The sequence below is a fragment of the Seriola dumerili genome, unplaced genomic scaffold (assembly GCF_002260705.1).
Source record: "Seriola dumerili isolate Sdu_G_001 unplaced genomic scaffold, Sdu_1.0 BDQW01000822.1, whole genome shotgun sequence".
Classification (NCBI taxonomy): domain Eukaryota; kingdom Metazoa; phylum Chordata; class Actinopteri; order Carangiformes; family Carangidae; genus Seriola; species Seriola dumerili.
The window spans coordinates 269,960-296,444 of record NW_019175077.1 but is presented as its reverse complement, the minus strand read 5'-3'; the positions used below and the strand labels follow the sequence as shown (position 1 = coordinate 296,444).

General features: G+C 40.1%; 1 protein-coding gene across 1 annotated transcript in view; it reads right to left on the bottom strand.

Annotated features, from left to right (window-relative positions):
• myrip (myosin VIIA and Rab interacting protein) overlaps positions 1-25,967 on the bottom strand; it is a 101,200-nt gene extending 75,233 nt beyond the window's left edge. The window contains exon 1 of the mRNA XM_022766265.1: positions 25,858-25,967. Within this exon, the coding sequence (XP_022621986.1) occupies positions 25,858-25,967 (110 nt within the window). The remainder of the gene's footprint in view (positions 1-25,857) is intronic.
• Positions 25,968-26,485: the final 518 nt, after the last annotated feature.

The window sequence follows — 26,485 nt, the reverse complement described above, 5'->3', positions numbered from 1 at the left end:
TCAATGTTGACGTTCAGTCTCATGAGTGCTTAGTGTTATTTTCGACCACACCTTAAATTCGGCATTCAGTTCCGTATCTATCTTCCACAGTTGTGATGGTATCCCACTGACAAAAATATGACATATAAACACCTGCCAAAGTACTCAAAACTGGCTCTGTGGTAGTTCCCGCTACAGCAGGTGTCTCCAGGAACACATTTTGTCATGATGACACACACACAAGGTGAAAACAATACCAGCCACACGCTGTCGCGGATGGCAACAACAGGCATTGACAGAAGAAAAATAACTCACCTATAAAAAGCTGTTTGCAATTTCAAACTGTGTATATTGATCCTCCTAATAATGCAGTTGTGTCTGAGGATGACATTGCAGTGACAACTGATGAGAGCTTTTTTCCTTTCATTATGATCCAGCCTCAGAGAAGAAAAGCTGTAGAAGACAGCACAGCTTGTAAACAGACAGTAACTAACAGTAGGCCTATTTGTCTAGTTAATGCATTCATTGAGTCTGACTTCATTAAAAACTGTAACTTCAATAACAGTTGGGTGTTTCGCCTTAATTATTCCCTGGAGGAATGGGAAGACAGTTCCATGGCCATAGAAAGTTCAGTCACTTTCTATCCCAGCACAAATTATAGCAATAAAAGGGTGTCATTTTACAAATAGCAGTTTTAAAAACAAAATTACTCAGGGCTCATTGTAAATTTAAAAATTGTTGTGAATTAAAATTGAAAAGCAAGACAGCAGGTACTGTATTTGTTCCTTTCTCCCCTTTATTCTATATTCTATATTATTTTCTACCAAACATAACAGTCCATCATTGAAGCTATAGCTGATTCTTCTTTATGACATGTGACCTGTATCTGAACTTATCAGTTGTTCCTAATTTGCAGTGATAAATAAATCTTCATTAAAAAAACCACATGACCCTAAAGTAGATTGAAAGTGTGTGTAAGAGTGTGGTTATCTCACACTCAGCACACATGTACATGACAAATTGTTCCCTCGAGTGTCTTGTAGATGTTAATGAGGATTAACCTGGCTGGCATAGACACAGACTGAGAGAATTATGGGCTTCCACTGCGTGAAAGTTCAAAATGGTTTCAGACACAGTGTATGGATCAGCCTCTGATTTATCTCACCAGGAATGGGTTCAAAAATGGACACGTCTCTTGAAGCATGACTGCAGATAATTCAAGCTCTTATCAGCCATTTAACATGTTGTCAACTACTTAGCAAGAAAAATCAATGCGTTTTCTTTCCTATATGCTACCTCTCTTCAAAATGTGAAATCCTAATAACAATTCATGGTTAAAGAAAAAGAGCCACATTTTAGAAAAATAGGATTATTGGCTGTCTTACCCCAGAGTTCAATAAGAAGCTCAATAGCCACTGTGATGTCATCTTATTTTATTTGTTTATTTATAGGGACGATGCATGTTATTGAACATTAGTATAACATACGTATGTTCGTTGAGTATAAATTTAGCTTAGCATAAAGACTGGAAGCAAGGAGAAAACCACTTGGCCCTGTCCAATGTAAAAAAAAAATGAGTGAGATTTGAAAATTGTGTATTTTTGAAGTTTGTACAGAGCCGTTTCTCTCTGCTTATAGTACAGGGATAAACAGATTATACCCTGACTGTGGCATTATACTTAAAATAGAATAAATCTAATATCCTACTAACAATTCATGGTTCAAAGAATAGAGTGGGATTTTGGGAAATATAGTCTCTTTGCTTTCTTGTCAATACTGACACCATGCTAATGTCTGGGTAATTTTAAAGAGGTAATTAGCTTAGTATAGTATAAAGACAGTGAGACTCAGCTAGCTTGGCTCTGTATAATCCTAAAAAATATATATTAAAAAAAAAGTTTTTTTAAAATGTTAATTACTTTGGATTGGGATGTGCTGATAAGTATATTTTCTTTAAACTTTGAACAGAACTGTTTCCCCCTGCTGCCATTCTTTATGCTAAGATCAGCTAATTACCCCCGGCTGTAGTTTTATACTGAGCAGACAAAATATGATCCTACTAGCAAGGAAAAGGAAAAGATCCGCATTTTGGGAAATAACAATTACGATTTGCCAAGAATCAGGAAAGAAGATTGATGCCACTCTCGTGTCCGTCTGTGAAGTTTAAAGTTAAAGAGGCGATTAGCTTAGCTCAGCATAGCATAACAACTGGAAGCAGGGAGAGAAAGCTAGCTTGGCTCTGTCCAAAAAGGTAGGTAGGTAAGTTTGGACAGATTTGTTTCCCCCTGCTTCCAGTCCAGCTAAGCTAAGCTAAGCTAAGCTAAGCTAAGCTAAGCTAATTGTACCCTGGTTCTAGCTTTATTCTTAACAGAATGGCAAGACAGTGGTAACTATCATTAGATGGTATCATCTAACTTTCTGTAAATGTAATAATGCAAGATCGTCAATGACTGTCTGACTGATGACCTATATTGTTGCACTGGTCTGAACATAATGTATGGGGTGGAATAGGGTTTCTAGTGTCCTTAAAGTATCAGTGTGATGACAGGTGATGAGAGGACAACACTGCTGCCTCGAGTCACAGACACACTGCAACAGACAGAGGATGACAGACTCGGATGACAGGGGACAATCATCAGGAGACAGTGAGAGACAGCAGGACCCGGTGAGATAAAAGAAAGTAGACAGAGAGAAACAGGGGATGGGAGAGGGTGGATGATAGAGAGGTGAACAGAGGGGGGGGGACTGTGGATTGGAGCAAACAAACAGGGATTTCCAGATGAAAGTGGGCAGAGAGCACAGAAGAAAATGGATTATCATTTGGAAAGACTGCATTTGTCTCTGTTTGTGTGTGTTCGTGTGTGTGCAGGAAGTGTGCAACACACATGGATGACTCATAGCTGGACGCATGCTGCTCGCTACCAGTCAGTACTGAGAAATAGCCCGACAATTTTGATCCAAAACTGTAGTGTATCACTTAGCCTACATTTGAGGATTCACATCTGGATTTCGACAAAGGGAGTAATGTTTTAATGCTTTAACGTATACCCTCCCCCAACACACAGCCTTTGTCTTAAACACCAGCTCATATGTGCATCTGTGTACATCTGTTTGTGTATCAGCAGACATGTGCACACGTAGTGGGGATAACATGCAGAGATGAGCATCCATGCACTGCAGCTTAATGCTGAACAAATCCTTATCTAGACATTAATCCCTATATTAAGACAGGCTTAGCTGCTGTGTAATGATACCTTGCTGGGTATGAGCATGTCAAAGTATAATTTCAGGCTGACGAGAAGACAGAAAAATCCAACAAGTAATTTCAATGTGAGACTTCTGAAAAATTCTCTGTCAAGTATCTGGAGGATAGTGTGTCCATTGTTTGAGATAATCGTGGTTACAAATGTGGTGGATGTGACGCAGGGCAGGGAGACTTCATTTGGACTGGTAATGCAGTAAAGGGAAAAAATGCATTATGCGTTCATACGTGTCGGCCATGCTGATGAATCTTAATCCTAAATCTCCTGACACATGGAAACGAAGCCAATCTCATTAGCAGGTGCCACTGTCGTTATGGCAACAGGAAATGACTGACAAGGTGGCAGAGGTAAGAGTTGGAGATGAAGTGAGGGTAATTAAAGATTACGCTCCTAAAATTTACACACACTCACACACTGACTTGGATTTTCTCCCTACTCTGGTCTTGCACTGATGTATCCAGGATTTTCCCCTAATATCCAATCTGCCCTCTCTGTATTCCTCACTCAATATCATTTTCATTCTGTCTCATGGATTTTTCCACACACACACACGGTCCTACACACAAACGTTCTGTAGGCCTGAAACTCTGCATAGTGGTGGGCTGTTATTACTCTATGAATCACTGCTGCATCCTGCTGCTACTGTAGCTACACTTGTGTCCCACACAGTTCGATTCACACAGAGCTGCAGGCCTAATAGCCCCCGTAACCCTCTCTACCGTCACCTCTGAGCCCTCACACCCCTCACACCTCTACACCAAAACTGTGAGGTCCAAATTTATTCTCACCAAACCAACGAGGGCCATTGCAACGGTTGTCTTTATTGGATTGACAGGGAAACAATAGTTTGACATTCTGGGAAATGTACTTATTCACTTTCTTGTTGAGAGTTATATGAGAAGATCAAAACCAATGATGTCTGTATGCTAAATATGAAGCTACCCCAAGCAGCCAATTAGCTTATCTTAGCTTAGCATCAACACTTAGCACCAAAGCAGCAGAGGCTGAGACATCCTGGCTTAGACCCTAGTATGGCTCAAGCTCCAAAAGCACTGAGCCGAAATCCAATATAATAATGTATTTCATTAGACTCTCACTGTATCATTCACAACAGGATGTGTGTAATTTTCAAACCATTATTTCGAAAATTTCCCAAAGCTGACAAAGCTTTTCAAGGGCTATAAAAGACACTATGAAACTGTATTCAACAGGAATGGCAGCAACAAACAACAAATCAACAAGATATAAATGTAGGTTTGATGTTAAACGAGTGTTGTGGTGTTGTTTCCATTGGACCGAGCCAGGCTAGCTTTTTTCCCGTTACCAGTCTTTATGCTAAGATAACCAGCTGCAGAACTTCATATTTACCAAATATAAATCATTTACCATATTATCATCATCATATTTCCCAAAATGCGTATCTTTTCCTTGACCATGCATTGCTAGTGGGATCATATTTTGTCTGCTCGGTATAAAACTACAGCCGGGGGTGATTAGACATATTTCCTAAAATGTCAAATTATTCCTTTAATATTTACATGTAGAAATACATATTTACATGTACATTCAAAAGAAAAGAATGTGAAATATTTATACGGAAGCTTGCTAGAAACATATCACACCTCCTTGACATTTTGACAAAGTAGCAATAAAGCTATAACATTACATTGTACTGGAGCTTACAATATCCCCAGGCTGCAATAAAGGATGTAACATAGCTATCCCAATGTAAGTCACTATGGATGTATGGCAGGGTATGTGAGGCCCACAGGATCTTGTGGTAAACACAATTTGTGCCACTGCAGCTACCAGCAAGTACAAAACAATAAAGTATCAGCAGTTAGCCCAAAGTGAGGTCGTAAAATATGACTATAATTTAGGGAAATGATTTCAGAGGACAACTCGGACTCTAACAGGTGCAAAGAGAGATAAGGAAGGAGCGAGGTGAAGAGGAAGGGCAGAGAGGGTGGACAAATATCGGAGTGTCATGAGTCTATTAGAGTGGATGGACAACTTTATTATGCATTTAATCTGTACACATCACATTATGTCCTCTGATATTTTTGCACAAGCACAAGGCAAATCATTATCCCTTCATATAAATACCAGTCAGTGTTTAACAGTCAGTGCTGCAGCATCATGTCTTCAGCTGCACAAAGTTTGTTTTTCTCATTTTTGAGAGTGTTATACCCTTGACTGTTCAGTAAATCACTTGAATGTTCTGTAAACCACATTTCTTATTAAAATGACTTCATAAATATATCCACCTTGAACTGGGGGGTCGGGATAATTATTGCTGCTACAACATCAGGTGGTGTAGTTGCCAGTACAAAGTGGGGCCATAAATTACAGTGCAGCCCAGCTATCTGATCCTCTACAGCAAGATTTCATTCAGGTGGAAGTTATAACTTTGCTTGGTGTTACCTTGGGAACTGGCATGATAAAATTACAACTTCAACAGTCCTCATGTCATGTAGAGACTAACCAGAAACAAGACCACGATTCATAATTTATTAAATAATATCTAGGCCTCTGCTGCAGGGACCCTCAGGCTTTGCAAGAGGTAAAATAAAAATGAAAAACATTTTCAAAGATTTTACATCATTTCCTTTTAACAGATTTGATCCTACTTGATATTTACCTGTCATTATGTAATATTATTTATTAATGATTCATGTCTTTATTTATATTTATACATATTGGTTTTATAGTACTCGCACTATTTTAAAAAGCAGTTCTACAAACGAGGAGTAGTATCATTATTTCTGCATTAGTTGTTCAGAGGTCTAAAAGCAAACTAGAAGTAAAAGATCATCAACAAGAAATTCAAGTGGTGAATAAGTGTCACTGCTGTAAGCACAATTTTCAATGACGAATTGCATAAACCAGCCCGTGAGACACAATCGATGTCTGAAACCTGCTGAGTGGAGACAAAAAAACAACAAAAAAGCAGCGCTTAAAGAAACATACCACCTTTCCTTCTACTCGGGTCTATCTTGTAAAAGAATCTCCAGGAGAAACTGGCATTTTCTATTTTCCATACCTTCAGCTCATCCAAAGCTGCTGTTGTGACTCCACACTAAAACTCTCTAGCCTTATTGATTTTAAACTCTGACATCCTACACCGTAAGACTCAGAAGTCAGGTTAAAGAGGAAATCTTTTTTTTTTTTTTGAGAAATGAGATTGTCCAGAACAGGACTTGCCCAGAACAGCTCTAACAGGGGGGGGGGGGGCTATAACTGATATACTATCACCTTCTAATGTTGTTATCAAAGAGAATTTCCCATTTGTGGCCACCCAAATCCAAAACAATAAGCTGAGGTGGTAATTATCTGTGGATTTATCATTATAAGTATTATATAAAAACATGGATTAGTGCTGATTTAAACACATCTGACTACTAATTAAATTCTACCAAAATCACAACATCCCCTGCTCTTTATATCAGAAGATGTTAAAATCCATCCCTCCCACTAGCATCTGCTATTTATTTTTGTGGATATCATTTTTGTTTTCATTGGCATTCATCATAAATGATGTCTCACGAGGCTTGCTGAGTGCACTGGGCTTCTCATTAAATAGCAAAATCTGCCATTAGTGATACTGTGCCGCCTACAACAAGAAGCCTAACAGACTAACAGACAGAGAGGAGATGCATCTGGCCATAAGGGAAAGAATTCACTGCCCCTAAACGCACCAGGATGACAGGACAATATTTGCTTCATCTAAGCTAAACAGTAACCCTGTGATTTGTCCGGTGAGAGCAATGCATAAAATAAAATCAGGGGATTTTCCTCCCAATTAGGAGGAAATTAAACATCCCTGTAAGAGAAAATAAGGAGAACAGTTGATTTATTGCCCTCTTGTAATATTCATCAACGTGGCTGTGCTTGAATAAAAGCTCTTGTTTCAAAGTTGTACATTTATTCAAGGATACAATGACACAGAGTTAAATGTCAGTAGTTATTAATGTGAACATTATGAAAGGCTGCCTGTTTTTTTCAATATCAGACAAGGTTGGGTATGTAGAGAAGGATAATATTGCTAATAACCATCACACAGGCACATTATTTATTGGAGTGTTCAGCCTACAGGTATAAACCAATACACTTACAGTACGAGAGTAGAGAAAATTCATCTTTCATTGTGAAGATTACACAGAAAAACAACAAACTCCTTCAGCAGCATTAATGAAACTTGTTCATCATCATAAAAAACAAACAAACTGAGGTGCAGTATAGCTCTTCATAGAAACAATGGGGGAAAAAAACCAGCAGCACCAAAGGGATCAGTTCTCAGGAGCGAACTGGTCCTGTGTGTTCACATTACTTCTGGCGCATAAATAAACAAGAGTGAGACCTACACGGAGGGAATCCTGCTGCATTGCAGTGCAGTGACCCAGGCCTCACATGTCACATCGCCGCTAACAGCAGTACAGCCAATTTAACTCCACGCACCCACTGAGCACGCTGCTAAATCAGTGTTTAATCACTAGAATGACAAGCTCAGCTAATTATTGCTCTCTTCCTCCTCCACCAATCCTCCTCACCCACATCCTCCCCGCTCTCTTCCTCTGTCAACTCTTTCTGCGGTGTGCTGCCTGCTCAAGTACTCAGGCAATGACTGGCTATTTCGAGCTATGCTGTCGTCTGGAGCTATGTTATATGGGTGTCTTCTTTCGGCCGGCTAATTATTACGATCATCCTGTACAGCTCAGAGATACGACTCACTGCCGCTTTAAGTTTGAGCAAAACCAATACAGTCTGTCTGTGCTGTGATAGCTGGGCGCAAGTAAAAACATGGTCAAGTTTGACTGGATGTCTGCTAGAGTTTGTCTTTACACACAAATGGGATTGAAATGCTTTAATGTGTTAGCGTTATTGTAAGAGCATTTCTAATTCAATCTTTCCAGCACAAAACTGAAATTCCTCACAGATTTAAGAATCCGTCTTTCTGTTGTCGGCTTTCAGCAAGAACACACACACGCCCAGACTCAAACTCACATGATCAAAAACTGCATGCAACCAGGAGAAACCTTGAGCCTGTTTGATTTTAGAAATGTATCCCTGCAACAGATTGTATGTGTATGTGTACGTGTATGCCTGTGCATCGGTCCATCCTCAGGAGAGATAGGAAATGAAAAGTAGGGAGGCATTATTAGCTTCCACATGGACAATATCCACCGGAAGCCTCCCCTAACACACACACACACACACACACACACGAGTGTTGAGTATTGCTAAGATTATAAACAGAGTTCTTTCATTTTTCAGGGTGACATCTCAGTTGAAATTCCCAAAAATATGCTTTTAAAAGCCCCACTAAAGCCTAATCACAATGTACAGATGCATTTTTCACACAACACTGATAGCATGGGCTATTAACCAGCCTTCCAGTAAAATAGTATAATCACAAAATAACCCAAGACATGAACAAACATCAAGCTAATTAGGCCAAGTGGAGGAAAACAGGGCACTGGAGGACACTCAAATGTGCAATGACACCTGATTCCAGAGGAGGGCACTAAAAGCAGTGAAAAAAACTCATCAAAAACTGTAATTAATATATTATTAATTACAGATAACATTAAAATGATGATATAAACTATACACAGTTCTCTCATAGAGAAATGATAAAGGTCTAGAATGACACATTTTTGACCTTTAATCTCAAGGAGGTGACAAAATGCGAAAGAGAAAAAGGGAGAGAAAAGTCAGGGGGGAGAAAAGTCTTTTTTCAGTGCATTTACAACGTTGACAAACAGCAACTTTTTCCTCATATAACTTAACTATTTGAATTGTTTTGACATCAAATCTTGACAGCATTTTCTTCTGGGGACAGACTTGGACTTCATTAGCCTTGAATATAGTTTTTCTTATTTTTTTTTTTATTCAATCTGATTCGAGACTGCGGTTTAAAAAAAAGAGACTGGCAGAAGTGTGGCGTGTCACTCAGTCTGGGCTGAGGCCTGTGGTCAGCCAGTCGGACCAACAAAGTGCAGCCATGTGAAAACAGTCCAGGCCAGCACTGACAACATGGACAACAGTGCTCCCTATGGGCCCACCAGAGAAGGTCATTTTCCAAGACTGCACTCAGATGAGAGGGTTTGAAGAGAGAATTTTAAATTGTTTAGAGGAGTTTAACTTTCCTACTCGCTGTTCCTTAATCAAGGAAACTTTAAAAATGGAGGGGGAAAAAAATGTGTTGTTCCACACAAATAGGCCACTTTTCACTGAGTACCGTCCTGCCAACAGTATACTCTACAAGTATTACGACAGTGATATGTTTTTCATTGTTTTGGCTCTACTCCAGCATGCTGGATTTCAACAGAAACAATGGCTTTAAAGTGCTGACTCTCAGCTTTAAGGGTGTTTGGGGGTGTTCACATCTATATTGGGTGAACAGTAGGAGCAGTGCTTTATACCCTTAGGATGTATACATAAAAAGGGCTACTATTTCTTTACAGTTCATAGGATGGGGATGTAAACACCCTCAAAATAAAGCTGAAAGTCAGCACTTGTACACATTGTTTCCTCTCAAATGTGCTGGAGTCAGAGACCAAACAAGATTGTCTGAATACTTACACACTGAACTGTATGCTATTATTGCATGTTTTCTTTTTTTTTCAGATCATAAACCCACTTACAGAACATATTCTTTGCTATTATATTTTCACAATCCGGCTCGTGGTCGCGCCTGGCAACCCCCTCGGCGAGCAGCGGCAGAGCTCCATTAACATATTTGGGTTAGCTTCTCACAACCTGGCAACTGAGCAGTGCAGCTGTGCAAAACCCTCAATGCAGAGGACACAGCCATAAAACACAATCAGCCTCCAATAAAACAGAAGGAATCGACAGAGTCAATTTGACTCCTGCTCACCCTACACAGTCTCACAGGAATGGTAATAATAAAATCAGGCTTGCTTTATATTCGATTGCAATTACAGACGTTGGGTTTCCCTAAATGAAAAAGAGAAGTCTGTATATGCAGTCCACATGTCTCCAGATGTCCTCGACTACACCCCTGCTTTCCTTCACCTGGCCACAACTGTAATTGCAGATGTAGAGCTTGCAGGGATCCAGCGCTGAAGTCATGTGTACCAGGAGATGAGCGGAGCACCCCCGGCTTAATCCACATACCCTATGATATACTGCACAGCCCCAAGTGTTTACGATGGCCGAACACTACAAGGGGGGTGATGGACTACAGAGGTGAAAGCGAGAGATATTGGACCGGCTTCAATACAAGGTACTCAGCCTGTAAAAATGGAATATATGTCAGGGGAAGGTATTAGCAGTCCTGCCAAAACCACCATCATCAACGAGAGAGATGGAAAGAGTGAAAACAGACAAGGAAAGTTGCTTATAGAGAAGCAGGAGGGAAGAGAGGAAAACATAGTGATCAGGTGACAAAACCAGAAGCGTGCAATGGTGTGCTTTTCATCCCGAAAGAAGCCCAGCTGCAGTATGAGCTCTTTACTGTGGTATTTTGCCACATTACTACATCCCACTGCTCCCCAAAAAAAAAAAAAAAAAAAAAAAAAGAGAGAAGAAGATGCGTCCGGATGGATTATGACAGCAGAGGACGACAGCAGACACTTTGTCTTTCAACTGGGTTTCTGCAACCAGGCCACCAGAGCTGCATTCCTAAAACGCAACCTCAATAAATTATACAGCAGGAGGCGACTCCTAATCAGTCCTCCATAATCAATCACCACAAGTATGTGAAGACATTATGATAAAACAGCAGCAGCTATATCTAATGCAATATGCTTCCAGTAAAGAACTTCACACTGTGCACTTAATCATAGTTAGAGATAAATGCTACTCGTACGTCTTCATTTTGATATCAGGCAGAAGATGAAAACCATATACATTTCCCTGAGCCCTTCCAAGATGCTTCATACAAATACACATGTGCTTATGCAAACACACACACACACACACACACACACACACAAAAACACACATATAAAGCATAAATTTGATCAGCAACTCTTCTCCTCTGTCGTACAAACACAGCTGCTGTAACAAACCAGCAGCAGCCTCAGCTAATGGGGCTGCGCTCACAGCATCTGCATCTCCTGTGTCTCATCAAGGGCGGATGAAAAACATCCACCAACAGTTTGTCTTTCCTCCTCTCTCCTGTGCGTCCTCTCTCTACCATACTACCCCCCCCCCAACTCTTCACCATCCATCCCTCCTCCTGCCCGTCCTTGCAGTCGCCACCATTCTTCCTCAATAAACCACACATCACATCACAGACTTCACATTTCAGCTGAAGCTTATCTCCTGTCCTCTAGTGACAGTTTCAGACGGACGGCAGAGTGGAAAAGCTCAGAGGAAGTCTATATTTTGCAGCTGACTGCTAAAAAGCATATACACTGCATCAGATCTGCAGGTGAACGAGAGAATACGTCCGAACATTGAGAACCGGATTTAGAGTGAGAAATGTCTGCCTAGATTTAGCAGCGTAAATGACATGAAGCAGGTTGAAATCCTATTCTCCAGAGATATAAAAAGCAGGAAATCCTATCTAAAATGATCTCCATAACATATAAGTCAAACTGTACATAATAGCTACAGAGTGGCGGGTAAGAGCTCCTATATTCGTGTTTAGTCAAGCACTGGTGAGCACAATGATTTAGGATTTTACTTCCACAGAGTTTGGGGCCTTGAAAGACACAGATGGATAAAAAGAAAAAAGGCTGGAATCAGTCAAGATATTGTTTGTTATTGTTTTATGACATTTGCATTCACATTTACTCATTTGGCAGACGCTTTTATCTCAAGTGATTTACGAGTGATGGACTTCACTAAAGCTTCAGCGCGTAGGAGACCTTGGCGTAGGTACTAAGTACTACATCTATTCAATAAGTGCAAGGAGATCAAAAAGACAAAGACGGCTCCAAAAATGCTGGATCATTCACTTCCCATAATGCAATTTCATTAGCGTCAGACTTTTGGACTCCTGTGTATTTTTAGGCACAGAACAGAAAAGTCTAAAATTCTGTTTTCTCTTTGTCATGATGGGGCATTGAGCGTAGATTGATGAGGGAAAACACGAATTCAAACTTTTCAGCATTAAACTGCAACGTGACAAAATGTGGTAAAAAGTAGGCACCTTCGTAAACCGCAATCCTCCGAAAGATGCGGTCGCTGAACCGAGCGTGTGACTGCTTTGGAACCATGCCAGTAGTGGTTGCTACTAACAACCCAACTGCTTGAGCCTCTGTAGTCCTTCCCATGACTAGTAAAGTGACTGTCACAGGTGAAATTTAGATAGAGTGTCTCCATAACAATTAAATGCTGTATGTAGTTACATGATGTAAATTCTTTCTTTGCAATAAAACCTAATTGTAAAACCTAATCTGGGCTAAAGGTTAAAAGGTTCTAAAATTTGACTTCCAACAATCCACCATCGGCAAACACTTGAAAAAGGAGGATCTGTGTTCAGCCTGCTGGTTTATTACCAAACCAACAGTTTTATCAGAAGACACGACTCCTGCAGTCATTAAACAGAGGAGGGCGAGCCAACCACAGCCCCGGCTGTGACTCATAATTTCCAGAAACCAGTCGCTCGACCAGCGATGGTTCCCCTGGGAAACACACACACTACTTGAAAAACGGCCACCGGTGGCAGAGTGGCACCCCGCAAAACGAGGAAACAATAGAGAGTGAGTGAGCATGTTCAGAAAAATTATAGGTATTCAAACAAACCAGGGGGTCATTGCAATGAAGGTTTAAAGCAGAAATTTAAACAGATTGTAGAAGGTTTAAATCACCTTCAATCAGAGTGAAAAATGTAAAGAAACTTCATTCCTTCTCTAAATGAAGCTGGAAACCCTCAACTTCTCTGTTGAAATACAAAGTCAATGCATTTATCTAATGCATGCTTTAAATATATCTCATTAACGAGATAATATTGACTGACTTAACCTATCATATTGTGCCATAAAGGTTGGCGCCTCCTCCTCTCACCTCAGACCGCAGTAATGCTTAATGGTGGTGATGTAGATCCTTTGGACGGCATTATACTGTCATTATCGGCTTGTTTTGATTACAAGTCATGGATAAAGTCTTTATGCATGTCTGGCCAACTGAAGTCAGACTGTATGTTGTTTACTATACGGCAATGAATGTCTGGTTTACTGAATGTCATTGAATGCCTCAGATATGATTGTTCATATAACAAATAGATCTTTAAATCCAGATTCCAGTGTATTTCAGATAACTTTTCTTGAAGTTTAAAGGATTTTTACTTTGATTAGAGGGAAAGACAGTGGTTAGTAAAGTTTCTAACAATAACACTTTGCTTTAGACATCTTTAATTTGGATAAACTGGAGGTAGCAATGATCTGGTATGTCCTTCTCTGTATTTATTCTGATTGTGGTTGAAGGGTCATGAGAAGTGTAGGGAGAGTTGTTTAGTTTTCACAGGGACCGTTTCAGTCGGGCTTCAAGAAAACTGGCGCACGCACACACACACACACACACGCACACACACACACACACACGTTTGAAGAGTTAACAAATACCAAGAGACTCATTAGGTCTTCTGAGTTCTTTCAAAAGGAATTATGGGTAAGAAGACAGAAGAGAGACAGCCAGCTCTTCAGTGGGTGATGCAACTAAATGGTTTATATTACATTTACTCTAAAATGTGCAGTTAAAAGGAGCCCATTATTTTTTAGTCATTGTATATAAAAGATTTCAAAGGAATAAAAAAAACAAAACAAATAATTCTCATTATCACCGACATAAGTTGCATCATCATAAGAACATAGAGCACTTCGATTCTAAAAGCACTTTTTCACTTTCAAGTGCTTTACAGGATGGCTTATAAAACTAGAACTGTGAAACACACAAGGAGTTAAAAATAAGCACAAGCAAAGGGTAATAGTAAAACAGGAATTACAAGATGCATAAAATTAAAAAGCAGATTAAAAGTGGGCAGGATCAAAACCCATAACTGTACATAAAAGCAAGACTAAATCATAAAAATGTTTTAAGAGGCGATTTAAGTATGGTTCATAATCCTCATGAGGGTGAGAAAAAAGCAGAAAATCAAGCGGCTTTGTTTTAATTGGATGTGTGTCGTGAGGTTCTTTCTGTAAGTACTGTGTTTTAATATAAGCTACATAAGGCCATCACCTCGACCTGCAAATGCAGAAGGGGGGATGGATACAGATACACACACACACAGTGCTGCCATGACAATATTGACTGAAACACACAGATACACTTCTCTACTTTATGACAAGTAAACAAGTGGGACAGAGACAGAGAAAGACGAGAGAGTGAAAAAAGAAAAGAAAAGAAAAGGAGTGTGTCAAAGTGTGTGTCAGTCATTGTGTTGTGTTGACTGATGGAGTACAGGAACAGTCCTGAGGGAGATTTGGATTCTGCCCATTACCTCAAAAGAAGACAGGAGAGCCAACCGACAGCACAGACACACACACACACACACACACTAGATCCAGCAGAAGAGTAAATGAGGATCGATGGCAGTCCAAAATAAACCAGAGCTGTCTTTAACATGAAGCAAAACATCCCCCTGATCCACCCTCAGCTTCATCTGTTGGCCCTTTCATGACAACTGCTAACCACTGCTACAAGTGAGCCTCTCCGTCTTATATACAGTACGTAGAGTCATCTCCTAAATTAAAGTTTAGGGTTAAAGATGCTGGAGCAATTCAGTGGCTGGAGCACAGGACTATGGGAAAGCTCAACGGGACAGGACGTATTACTAACACTAGCATTTTTGCAGAATCTCTCTGCTGCTCCAACACTGATGATGTGATGTGATATAAACAAATTACCTCTGCTGTCAACAAGCCTCAGCTGATGCATTGCATAGTTCAAGAGCCTTCACTGGGAATGAAGCATTTTCTAGTTAATTGCTCCACAGACTGAGGCACGCTAGTAAACCCACGTTAGTAAGGACAATGCCTCTTAATCTGTTCAAATCTGCAGCACACTTACATACGATACAAATCGCAAACGTAAAGCAAATGTAACTGGGGAGGTCAAATTCTTTATTCTTTCTTTGCATTCTAATTAATTTTCATAAGGCGGTAGCTAGGAGTTAAATAAACAAATTTACAAATACATTCTAGGCTGTGAAAGTCTGTGAATTGTCAAAAAAAAAAAAAAAAAAAGATTGCTTTAAAAAATGCTAAAGATATTCCATTTGGAAAGTAGCAAATCCTCACATTTGAGAAGCTGAAACCAACAAATGTTTGGCATTTTTGCTTGAAAAATTACTTTTCTGCCAACTGACAAATCCTCATTCTATGCCCAAAATATTCCTAAAAAGCTGATTAAAAAAAATTGTAAATATACAACTTTTTATTGATGACATTATGCATTTTTATTCTCCGCAGTTAGTCAGATTCTTCACCCAATCTCTGCAGAGACTCAGAGTGCAGACCTACACCAAGGCCAATGTCAAACAACATTCACCAGTTACAGAGAAAAAAAAATTCTAATTCACAGTAAACAATCTTGATCTGCTCCAAATTTGCCCGAGCCCCATCTTTCCATCGAGTTCAGTGCATATCCTTTTGCTGAAAAATCAACAGACATGGCTGAAGACATAACCTTGGTGGAGGTAATGAAAAAGTGAGAGTAATATGAACCCCCCCCCCCCCCCCCCCCACACACACACACACACAGGCTATTTGCTAATAAAAACAAATATCTTAAAACTCTTGATACAGCTACATGCAAAGTTTTTTCCATTTTCTCCTTCCCCACAAGAGACACACTTCCTCAGCGTTACCATACTAAAATGTTTGGAGTGAATGACGCCAGAAAACACACCTGAGTGGAAGAACAAGACAACTGGAACAGAGACAGAATATTACCTGAGATTACAGAGAGGTTTAAAGAACTCCACAGTGCACCGGTGATACAAAAGGTAGAGGAGGATTCATTTTCTGTAATGAGCCCGACTGCACCTGTACAGAGTGTACTTTCTGCCCCCCCCCCCATACTGTAATCCCACAGAGGATCCTTCACTTTCTCCCACAAAGACAGTCCCTCTCTGAGGCTGTGGGTAAATGACTGTGCCTACGCACTTGAACCGTGCCTTGCTGCCAAACCCCTGCAAACAGCACAAACCCTTCAAATTAACACGGCTGGCGAAGTTCATTCACTTCAATATCACGCAGGAAGATAAGGCCAACGGGATGAATGAGTCTTGTGTCTCTTGGCCTGGGCAATAATGACGAGCCAGACTGGGCGAGAAAAGTGCGGCAATTACTCAGACAAAGGAAAGTCTTCCTGCTGCTTTGCCAAGCATCACTCACTCCCCCTGGATGGAGAGCAGCTCATCCAATACTGACCTCAATCTCAACACAACCTGGCTACTGCTAATGAGGATCTATAAAAGGTAGGACATGACAACTGAATGGAAAAAGGAGAGGATACAGCAGACGTTGACATAGAGTAGATAGAAAAAGGCGGGAGAGGTAAACTAGATAGATTCAGGAGGTAGGGGGTGAGATAAAACAATCTTCCTGTCCCAACCAACTATTTTCCTCTAACTCAAAACAGCACTTGACATTTGGCCAGCAGCAGAAGAAATCACTGCAGACCTGGACAGATGCAAAAGTACCAGCTCAGATGATTTCTCTGAGTCTGTCGTCGTCTTCCTGACGATAACTCCGGACTTTATCTAGGTGGAAATGTACACAGGTTCATCTGGAGGAAGACAAGGTTAAGCAGTGATCCGTTCACCTCCATTTGACCCTCAGTGAGCAAAGACTAAAACGCCACTTACACATTCACGCAGGCAAGGTTACTGAGGAGAACCCTATCTAATCAGTCAGCTGGAAACGCTAAAGCGGTGTATGAGCTATGAAAGCGACTGTGCCACAAGTAGCTGGGGTGGATTATTTTTCACTATCTCATCAGCCGATCCCGTGGGCTCAGCAGCTCCAGAGGACGGGCGGCGCTGTGCAGCTGCTGATTTGTCACACTCAGGGGAAATCAGAATCTTCCTCCATCAGACGCCGTAAAGCACCGTATGTTCGGGACGCTTCGCTCGGGGGAGAGTCAAAGGCACACACAAACTGATGTGTTCACACAATGCACACGTTTGTTTTTTAGGGATTTTGAGGAGCAAACCTCTTTTTATGCCCGAGTGAAAGTGGGTTGTGTGACAACTTATCCACAGGACTTACAAGCTTGGTACAGTTGGTGCAGACTCCCCACCAAACGTCTCCCCGCGAGTTAGATTTAATATAACACATTTACATATATTATGCCGCCTAAATGATCTTAAAATGTATCTTGAATTTGATTATGTTGGCTATAAAGTGGAAACTCAATTTGCAACAGCATCTATAAACCAATAATAAACCAATGCTACATCACTAAAATAAGTATTTAATCAGATATATTATTCCAACACTCGAGAGGCTTAGTTTACTTACACTTTGCTGCACTGCTAAGCTGTTTCATATAGAACATATATTTCATACATGGATGGTAAAAAATATGTTTGAACTTTAGGAGTTACGATGTTTAGCTCCTTCCTGTAAGAAATGTATTTTTACTAAGAGCTACTGCACCTCAGACGTGTGTGTGTGAGTGAGAGAGAGAGAGAGAGAGAGAGAGAGAGAGAGAGACTGAGACTGAGACACTGAACACAGTATGCGTAAGCATGCCCATGTATAATTACCATGGTCAGGGGGGCTATATTTCTGTCTGCTAATTAAGTTTAATTATATCAAATATCATCTACTAAGGGCCATATTAAAAACTAATTAGAAATCACACAGTCTGTGGCAGCTGTACAGATCACCTCAACAGCCCTGAACACATGAAAGCAAATTAAAGCATAACCGCGCTGATCACAAGTCAGCAAGGAAACTCACTCTGTTTCCATTTGATTTCAAATCCTCATTTCAAAACAGCGAAGGGAGTAGAAGGGCCTCCCCCTTCCTTCTTTATTTTGTCATTTGAAATATGATTTATTAAAAAACATGCCAACAACTTCAAATAAACATTTCCTGTTGCCGGTTATTTACTTTGACCTTTATAAATCAGTTCACCTTCCTGTTCGCCAGAATACTCGGTCCTGTCTCACAGGAGAGGGTGATATTATTAAAACATCACATGTATCAAAGTCATGTCACGACAGTCATACAGCAGCTCTGATGAAATAATAAAAACATCTATTCACTGCTGTAGGTTTTCACATAAAACTCTTTATGAAGGTTTTCCTTGTTTGTTGTCTTTGTTTGTCAAAAGTCGAAACAACTAAACAAGATTTAAAAATAAAGCAGAATTAGCCGAGCAGCTGTTACGTACCCATAATACCCATTTACACACTGTGAGCGTAAATGGGTATTATGGGTACTGTATCGATTATAATGTTATCCCTGGCAGACCATAAAATGTGATGACTCACCATACTGGTACTACACCTGCCAATGTGGCTACAGAAAAAAAAGGTCAGAAAGGTTTGTCCTTCCTGCTCACTGTGCACAAACACACGTACACACTCAGTGCTGATGAGATCAGTGTGTACGTACACAGCACTTCCACATCAAAAACAATCCACATCAACATGACTCAGACAAATAACCCACACCAAACACACCACGCATCTAATCCCCACCAAAACAGAACCGCAGCCAAGAGATCACAACTGCCACAACAACAGGCACGCTGAAGTTAACTCCATCCAGACCTGCTCTCCCTGACATAAAGATACATTCATGCTAAAGATGGGAGGGAGGTGAGGCAATTAGCCATACAAAGCTGTTTTATGGTTAAAAGGTCTTCTGTGAAAGTGAAGTTGCACATTACATCCCTGCAGCTTTGGCCTGTTTCATGTGAAAGAACATCACATGTTAACATAGGACCCGACCGACACTGGATTATGGCACAGAATAAACACCTTAGACACTGTGAAGAAAGGAATAATACATGTCTGTTTAAAACAATGGAGCTATTCAACACCCATAAAGCTGCACTGGACTAGTTACATGATTTCTGGATTTTCCCCTCAGAGAGAAGTTGGGGTCATTAGTTCACTAGTCTGGGAAACCGGCCTCACTGAAGAAACACATCATCGAACCAAAACACAATAGATTATAAAACATTCTGCAGTTGTCTGCTGACTGTATTTGTTTAATAAATGAAGCCCCAAGATGAAATCTGAGCTGACACTATGAAAGGACATGACCTTCGGCCTGACATAACCTCAGACCTGAAAGTGGAGGTTGATCTGTCCCCATTTAGCGCTGCTTTAATAGAGAAGATGGCAGTGCAGCCCAAAGGGACAGCCCTGCAACAAAGGGCAATATCCTCCGACTGCTTCTGCTCTGAAATTCAATTACACCAATTTATCGATCGCCGTGAATAAAGAGCCATTTGGGCCGAAGCAGAACCTGATTGACTTTTACCTCGGCTCAAAAATCATCCTTTTCTTTCTTTTTTTTTTTTTTTTTTAAAGTCGCCCTCTTGCTAGCTCTGTGCGTGTGTCTCCAGACAGAAAAGCAAGAGGATAAATACAGGAGGGAAATAGAGGTCAGCTCCGTTCCTGACAGAGTGACATCCTCTGCCACCTTCTTTCAAAAAAGATCCTGGCCTCCTGGTGCGACTCCTGCTCCCTGTACCTGCCTGCCACTGTCACATTTCACCAGCTTAAATAAACAAGAAATGACATAAAGAAAAAGAAAGAAAAAAGCTGAAGCCTTTGAATGCATAAGACAAATTAGACCCACTGGAGAAAACTGATAAAATAAATAGCGTACAGATTCAAACACTATGTACAAGTCAGTCTTATGATAAAACGGCTGCAAATGGTTTGATTAAAGCTATAACATCTAAAAAAAAAAAAAAAAAATGTCTGTGGTTAGTGCTCAGCCTCACTTGTCTGAACACAACATCACAACTTTATTTGCAAAACATTCACATTTTACTGACAAATTAAAACGGCTGATGCAATATATCACCCTCTGATAATCGGGTACAATTGTTACAGGAGGCAGAGCTGCATTCTTGGGCAGGAATTACTCCACATACAAAGAAAGAGAGAAAGATTACAATAGAGAAAGAACGACTACGGAGTGTACCGGCCCACAGCTTCCCAAATAATTGAAACTTAACCATGGAGCATTGTTCGGTGTCCAAATCATTATTATTTAATTTTTTTGCCTTATTCAACACTCACAAGGAAGCTTGGCCTTTTATACGAAGGATATACTTGTCACAGCAGCAACTGACATGAGTTTTGGAGTGAGCTTTACAGGAACAGTAATTGGCTTATCCATACAAGGACTTGCCAGACACATGTGTAAAGGGAATCCTTCCTAACACTGAAAGCAAATTACCCATAAGAGCCACCAGTAGCTGGAGCTCCAGCCATCTTGTCACTGCTCACAAAGAGGCAATGGTGGGTAGCTATTTCTGTCTATGAGCATTTCCCTGTCTGTTTCCCCTGGGAGTGCTTGTGCTGTTTGTTAAGTAGACCCACGCTTGTGCTCCCCTGAGCTTCCTGCTGCTTCATAATGAGCCTCTCCAGCTGGATGGCCACTGAGACAGTGGAGGCCAGAGGTTGAGCTGTTCACCCTCTCTAATTGGCTGAATCATGCTCTCACCCTTCAGTTGCAGAGCAAACACGGGTGCAAAGAGTTACTAAAGTTCCTAAAGATTGATTTTTATATTCCAAAAAGTGCTTCACAGTTAAAGCCATTAGGAGAAAACATCAAACATGCAGGATAATAACAGGGACGAATGAAAACAACAAAGGAGAACTGATCAAGACAAAACATAACGAACAGAGCCAACACTTCAGTCTGTAAAATCTGATGAACTACAAGTGAAAAAAGGTGCTGTTCCAACTTCAGGGGAAAAGAGAGCTCATGCACAGTTTCATTCTTTTTTAAGCCAAACTTTTGAGACATCCAAAGATGAGATGCACCGAGTGTGAACATGGACATAACAATGAAGAAATGTACTTTTTTCCTTTTTTTTTGTAAACAAGTGCATGTTTACTGTCATCGTTTTTTAGCAAAATTGATTCTGTGTATTTTTGACGCCTAATAAAAGTGTTAAATGCATCATAAAACATTTTCAGTGCAGATTTATTTTCCTAGTTTTTTGTTATTTTTTTTTATTATATTTTTTATTTTAATAGGAAACATACAAATCTACATTGATTACATACATGTTTGCTTGCTAGCAGCCCTCAAAAGGTGAAAGTCGAGCTCAGCCTTTACACACCCACACCTAAGAGGAGGGTTATTCGAGGAACGTATGTGAAAACACCTCTGTTGGTGCATCAACGATATGCAAGGCATTTTAATATGAGGAAAACTGAGACAAGAACCAAATATATCAATTATATTCTTATATTAACATTTGAAGTTATAGGCTAAGGATCCCTGCTGCAGTGTCTTTTAATTGCTTTATGGCCAATAATAAAGGCTTTTCATCATTTAATTAAAAAAGTGTATAACTTCTGGTCTCCCATAGAACAGAGGAATCATTTAGGTTTAACAGAAAACCTAGTAGAGTACAGCGGTGTGTTATCAGCATAAAAGTAAAAAAGTAGACTAAATGTCAAATTAAAAGACCCAGTGGGAACATGGAAGATGAGCAGCAAAATCAGGTAGCTCATCGCTAGTGGCCAAAGAGGACCGTCTGATACATCAGATCAGACCAATTAGAAACAGCTCCAGACAGGCCAGCCAACTGTCCAAACACTATATAATACTGTACCAGCCTAATCATGCAAAATCCAAATCTCTAAAAGAAAATTCAAACACCACTAAAGCCTTTAAACCTGTATTGCCCCGTTAATGCATGTTCTCATGGAGGAATATTGATCTTTCAAATGTCATGCTAAATTTTTTTATTTGTTGTACAGTTTATATAATAATAATAATAATAATAATAATAATAATAATAATGATAATGATAATGATAATGATAATGATAATAATAATAATAATAATAATATACAGCATAGCGATAAAATGTCCCTCACACAGTGATAGAAGCATTAAAGTGTAGCAACATCATAAACAAGCTGCAGTTGCCCTCATTAAAACTTTAGGTGAACTACAAAAAAAAAAAAAACAGATTGTCCTTAACAAGGCTCATAGCTATGTGCATCATTTTATTTAAATATTTATTGCATTATTTATGAGACAGAAGGTAATATCAGTTAAGTGTTTCAATATTTATTATTATTCAGCATGGGGTAAAATTAAAATGGAGCATTTAAAGTGCCAGCTGAGGCTTATAAATTATCCCATGAATCCTTCAACAGGTTAATTTACAACTCTGCAGGGCTGACTTCAATCAGGGAAGAAAAACAAATGTCAGCCATGCATAGAAGAGAAAACCTCATAGGGAGAGCGCTACCTGCTGAAAAGCTCCACTACCATCTGCTGTAAACATCCTTCATATTCCTATTCATATACTGTAAACTGTGAAGCACTTTGCATTTCATATGAAAGGCAAATGGGTTTTTCGCTTTTTCTTTCTGTAACGTGACCAGTTGTGGCTGAGCAGTGTACGCTGAGAGGTAAGCAATTTTCTTCTCTTCTGAGCTGTCCTAACGAGCTGCATTGCATAATGTCACACAAACACTCTCCCTTTGATCAGCTACATTAGAAAAATGTGAATAACGCAAAAAAAAAAAAGAGAAAAGAATTCACAGGAAGCCTGAAACTGACCGAGGACATGTCCTTATTCTGAAGATGAAATGGAGTACGAATATTAAGTAGTACCAAGTACTTGGTACTACTTCAAATCTCCAAGTGAATCTCATGCACTTGAGCTTATTAGTCCAGTGATCCATTTGAATGCAAGGGAATTAAATGAGGTTATAACATCAGAGATGGAACAGGCATACACTGCTCTTCCACTAGGAAAGCGTCATTAGTTAAAACACAGTGTATTGATTCTGGTTGCCAAGCGGTTATAGGAATACTTACAAAAATGTTATTTCAGTTTGTGATACTGAAAAAAAAACTGATGGAAAGTTCAACTCAACTTCTAACGTCATTATTGATTAATGTGCCAATCAAAATGTTCTCCTTATTACGAATAATTATAATCCTATGGTCTGTAAAATATCAGAAAACAGTTTAAAAAAAATGCCCATCATAATTTTCCAGAGTCACAAGTGATGCAGATAAAAATTTTACACACAAATCCCACTTGATTTAACTGGTCATATTCTCACTGGGGTCTTTTACTTTTAAAGTTATTGCTCAAGTAAAATTTAGGAGGCAGAACTTGTACTTGAGTGTCTGTTATATATACTTAGTAAAAGGATTAGATTACTTCTTTTATCGTTGAATAAATTGCAAAAGCAGAATAGTGAGAAAGCAGAAGTGTGACAAACACTGATGCTGAGGAAACTCATATTTCCTCAAGCAAATGAAATGTAACAGTAAGAACATCAAATAAAACATCAGCTTGCACATCACTTCAGTTTGCATCATCTAATAGCTGCTTTGGAAACTTTGCCTTTAAAGCATCTAATAAGACATAAAAGCTTGAAAAGGCTGCAAATTAGGAACATGATTGGTTTTATGAAGAACTGTTGTGATTACATCAACATTAATCTGCTCATCTTTCTGCGGTAAACAGCAGTAACAACAGCCTGAGAGGCATAAATTTCTTTTTGATCATTCATGACAGCTTGGTGGGAGAACATTTTACAGCCCAGTAATTTGGGAATACACCGTCTTTGTTTCGAAAACTGATTCTGGGAAAATAAGTCTACTTTTAAGCATCACAGACCAATGGCTGCTTTCCGCTTCGTGAAGCAACTTTGTTATGGTCCTCAGAGTACAGCTAAGATGTTTTGCGCTCGAAGTAAAGCAGCCTAATCACTCATGGCATCCACTCAAGAACACAAAACCACTGAGGATCACCGTTCAAATCTGAAGAAAGACATCAAACTTCACAACAAAATAACTGATGCGGGGGCCTGGTAAGTACACAGAGGAGCATACTTGCGTTTACAAAATTATAGGGTACAACCACACTTAAAAACATACTTTGGATTTTGTGACATTAGATACACTGGAGCTTTAATACAAAAAAATTCCCCCTGATGTCCTGCTCAAACAACACAAGGCAGAGATGCTGATCACCACTAATTTTGATGGCCAAACCCCCACGTTGTCTTGTCACAGCCAAACTGTGGGCTGTGACAGGGGCAGGGAGGGTGGGATGGAGGGAGTGAAGGACAGGAGGTGAGGAGGAGGAATGAGCCAGCACTTGTCGCATGTTAAGTAAGAAGCTGTGACACGGGAGTAGAGCCCTGAGGCCTGGCCCAGCTGAACCCTACAGACCTGACAGCCCACAAGCTGAAAACACAAGACAAGCATCTTCCTCTTTACAGCGTCAGAGCCTGTCGTAATAAACCATGAATTCACTGCAGTTCAAACCTGCATAGCAGCTTAATTTAGATGCTTCCGTCTTTCAATCAGATGTCACAACAACGGAATTCCAGTCCAAGCTCTTATAAATAAATGGAATATTATGAATTATAAATGGCAACCAGAGCCTATAGTATAAATAAACTTATTACAGACAGGAGTGTTTTGGCTCACTGAAATCTTGACTACAAATCCATGGAGATGTCATTATAATCATTGCTGGATTTGTTGCTAGAATGACTGGCCAGATAATTCTAACTCTAAAATTCAGTGAGTTGGCTCTGTAAACTCCATCAGCTGACTTTTTAATGCTTGCAGATGTTTTGTTATGCCTCAGCGCCAGCGACAGTCAGGGCCTGGGGAATTGTGTTTTTGGGTTGTCCGTCCGTCTGTCTCATTCTCATGAACGCGATATCTCAGTAACGCCTTGAGAGCATTTATTCAAATTTTGGACAGGCAAATAATTGACAATCTGATAAGATTTTGTTGGTCCAAGGTCAAGGTCACAGTTACCTCACAAAATTCACTTTTGGCCTCTTGAATGAGATATCTCAACACCACGTTGAGGGAATTTGATCAGATTTGGCAAAACATTCAATTGGAAACAAAGATGAACCGACTAGATTTTCGAGGTCAAAGGTCAAAGTCCAAGGTCACGGTGTCCTTGCGTTCTTGTGAATGCCATATATCAGGGACACCCAGAGGGAATTTCATTACATCTGGCACAAACATTCACTTGGACTCGAAAATGAACTGATTAAAATTTGGTGGGCAAAGGTCAAAGGTCCCTGTGACCTAACAAGACATGTTTTTAGTCATGAGTCACAAATTCACTGGCTAATTGCCAGCCTTTTCTGTGTGCCTGCCATTCAGGTGCGCACTGCCCTATAACCCCATACACACAGTTTTGGCATGTGGAGAAATCCAAAGCTTGACAGGTCTTTGCTTTATTAGATCATTTTGCTTTATTAGATCACTTCAAGTAATAAAATATTCATGCAGGAGATTTATTTGAACCCTAAACAACACTGGCAATACATGGTAGGTGCCTCTGACAGCTGAGCCAGCTGTACACCACTATATCTGGTCATTTCTGCTCACAGGCAAATGTCATCATCTCCTCTCAAATCACCATGTGTGTCAAATGTGTGAAAGTATAAGAAAAAAGTGCTGGCAGGGTAATCCCATCTCACCTCAGCCTCTCCTCCTCCTTCTTTCGCAGCTTCATGTCCCGCTGGACCACTTTCAAGACGTGGTCCGCCTCGTCATCCGTCAGGCCCGACAGGTCCAGTTTCCGACCCATTGTTCCCGGCCTCACCACACTGAGCTTCTGCTGCTGGTGGTCCAAGACAGGAGGAGCAGGAGAGGCACGGGCTCTGCTGCTCTGGGGGCCGAGGCTGGGAAAACCCTGGAGAATGAGACACAGATAGAGAAATTTCAGCATGTGGTTTCGTGGAATCAATTCATTCCTTTTGAGCTAAACATTAGTAGGTCTGACACTTCACTTGTCAGTATGTCTGAAAGAGCTCTCATACACCTGACATTCAGTAATTTATGACTTTCATCAACCTCTATTAGCCGAGAAATTACAACATCAATAGGTCTCTGGAACAGCTTATAATATAATGAACATTCACATTTTCACGGCAGCAAGCCCATTAGACTACAGATCCAACATAAAAAGGTACACTGAAAGGCATTATTTCACCATGCAAATAATGCTGCAATGTTTGCTTTTATGACTTGTGCACAAAATATATTGTGGCGCCATGCAGTTGCCTGCCTGCAGCATGAACCTCCATATCCTAGCGGCTGAAAATT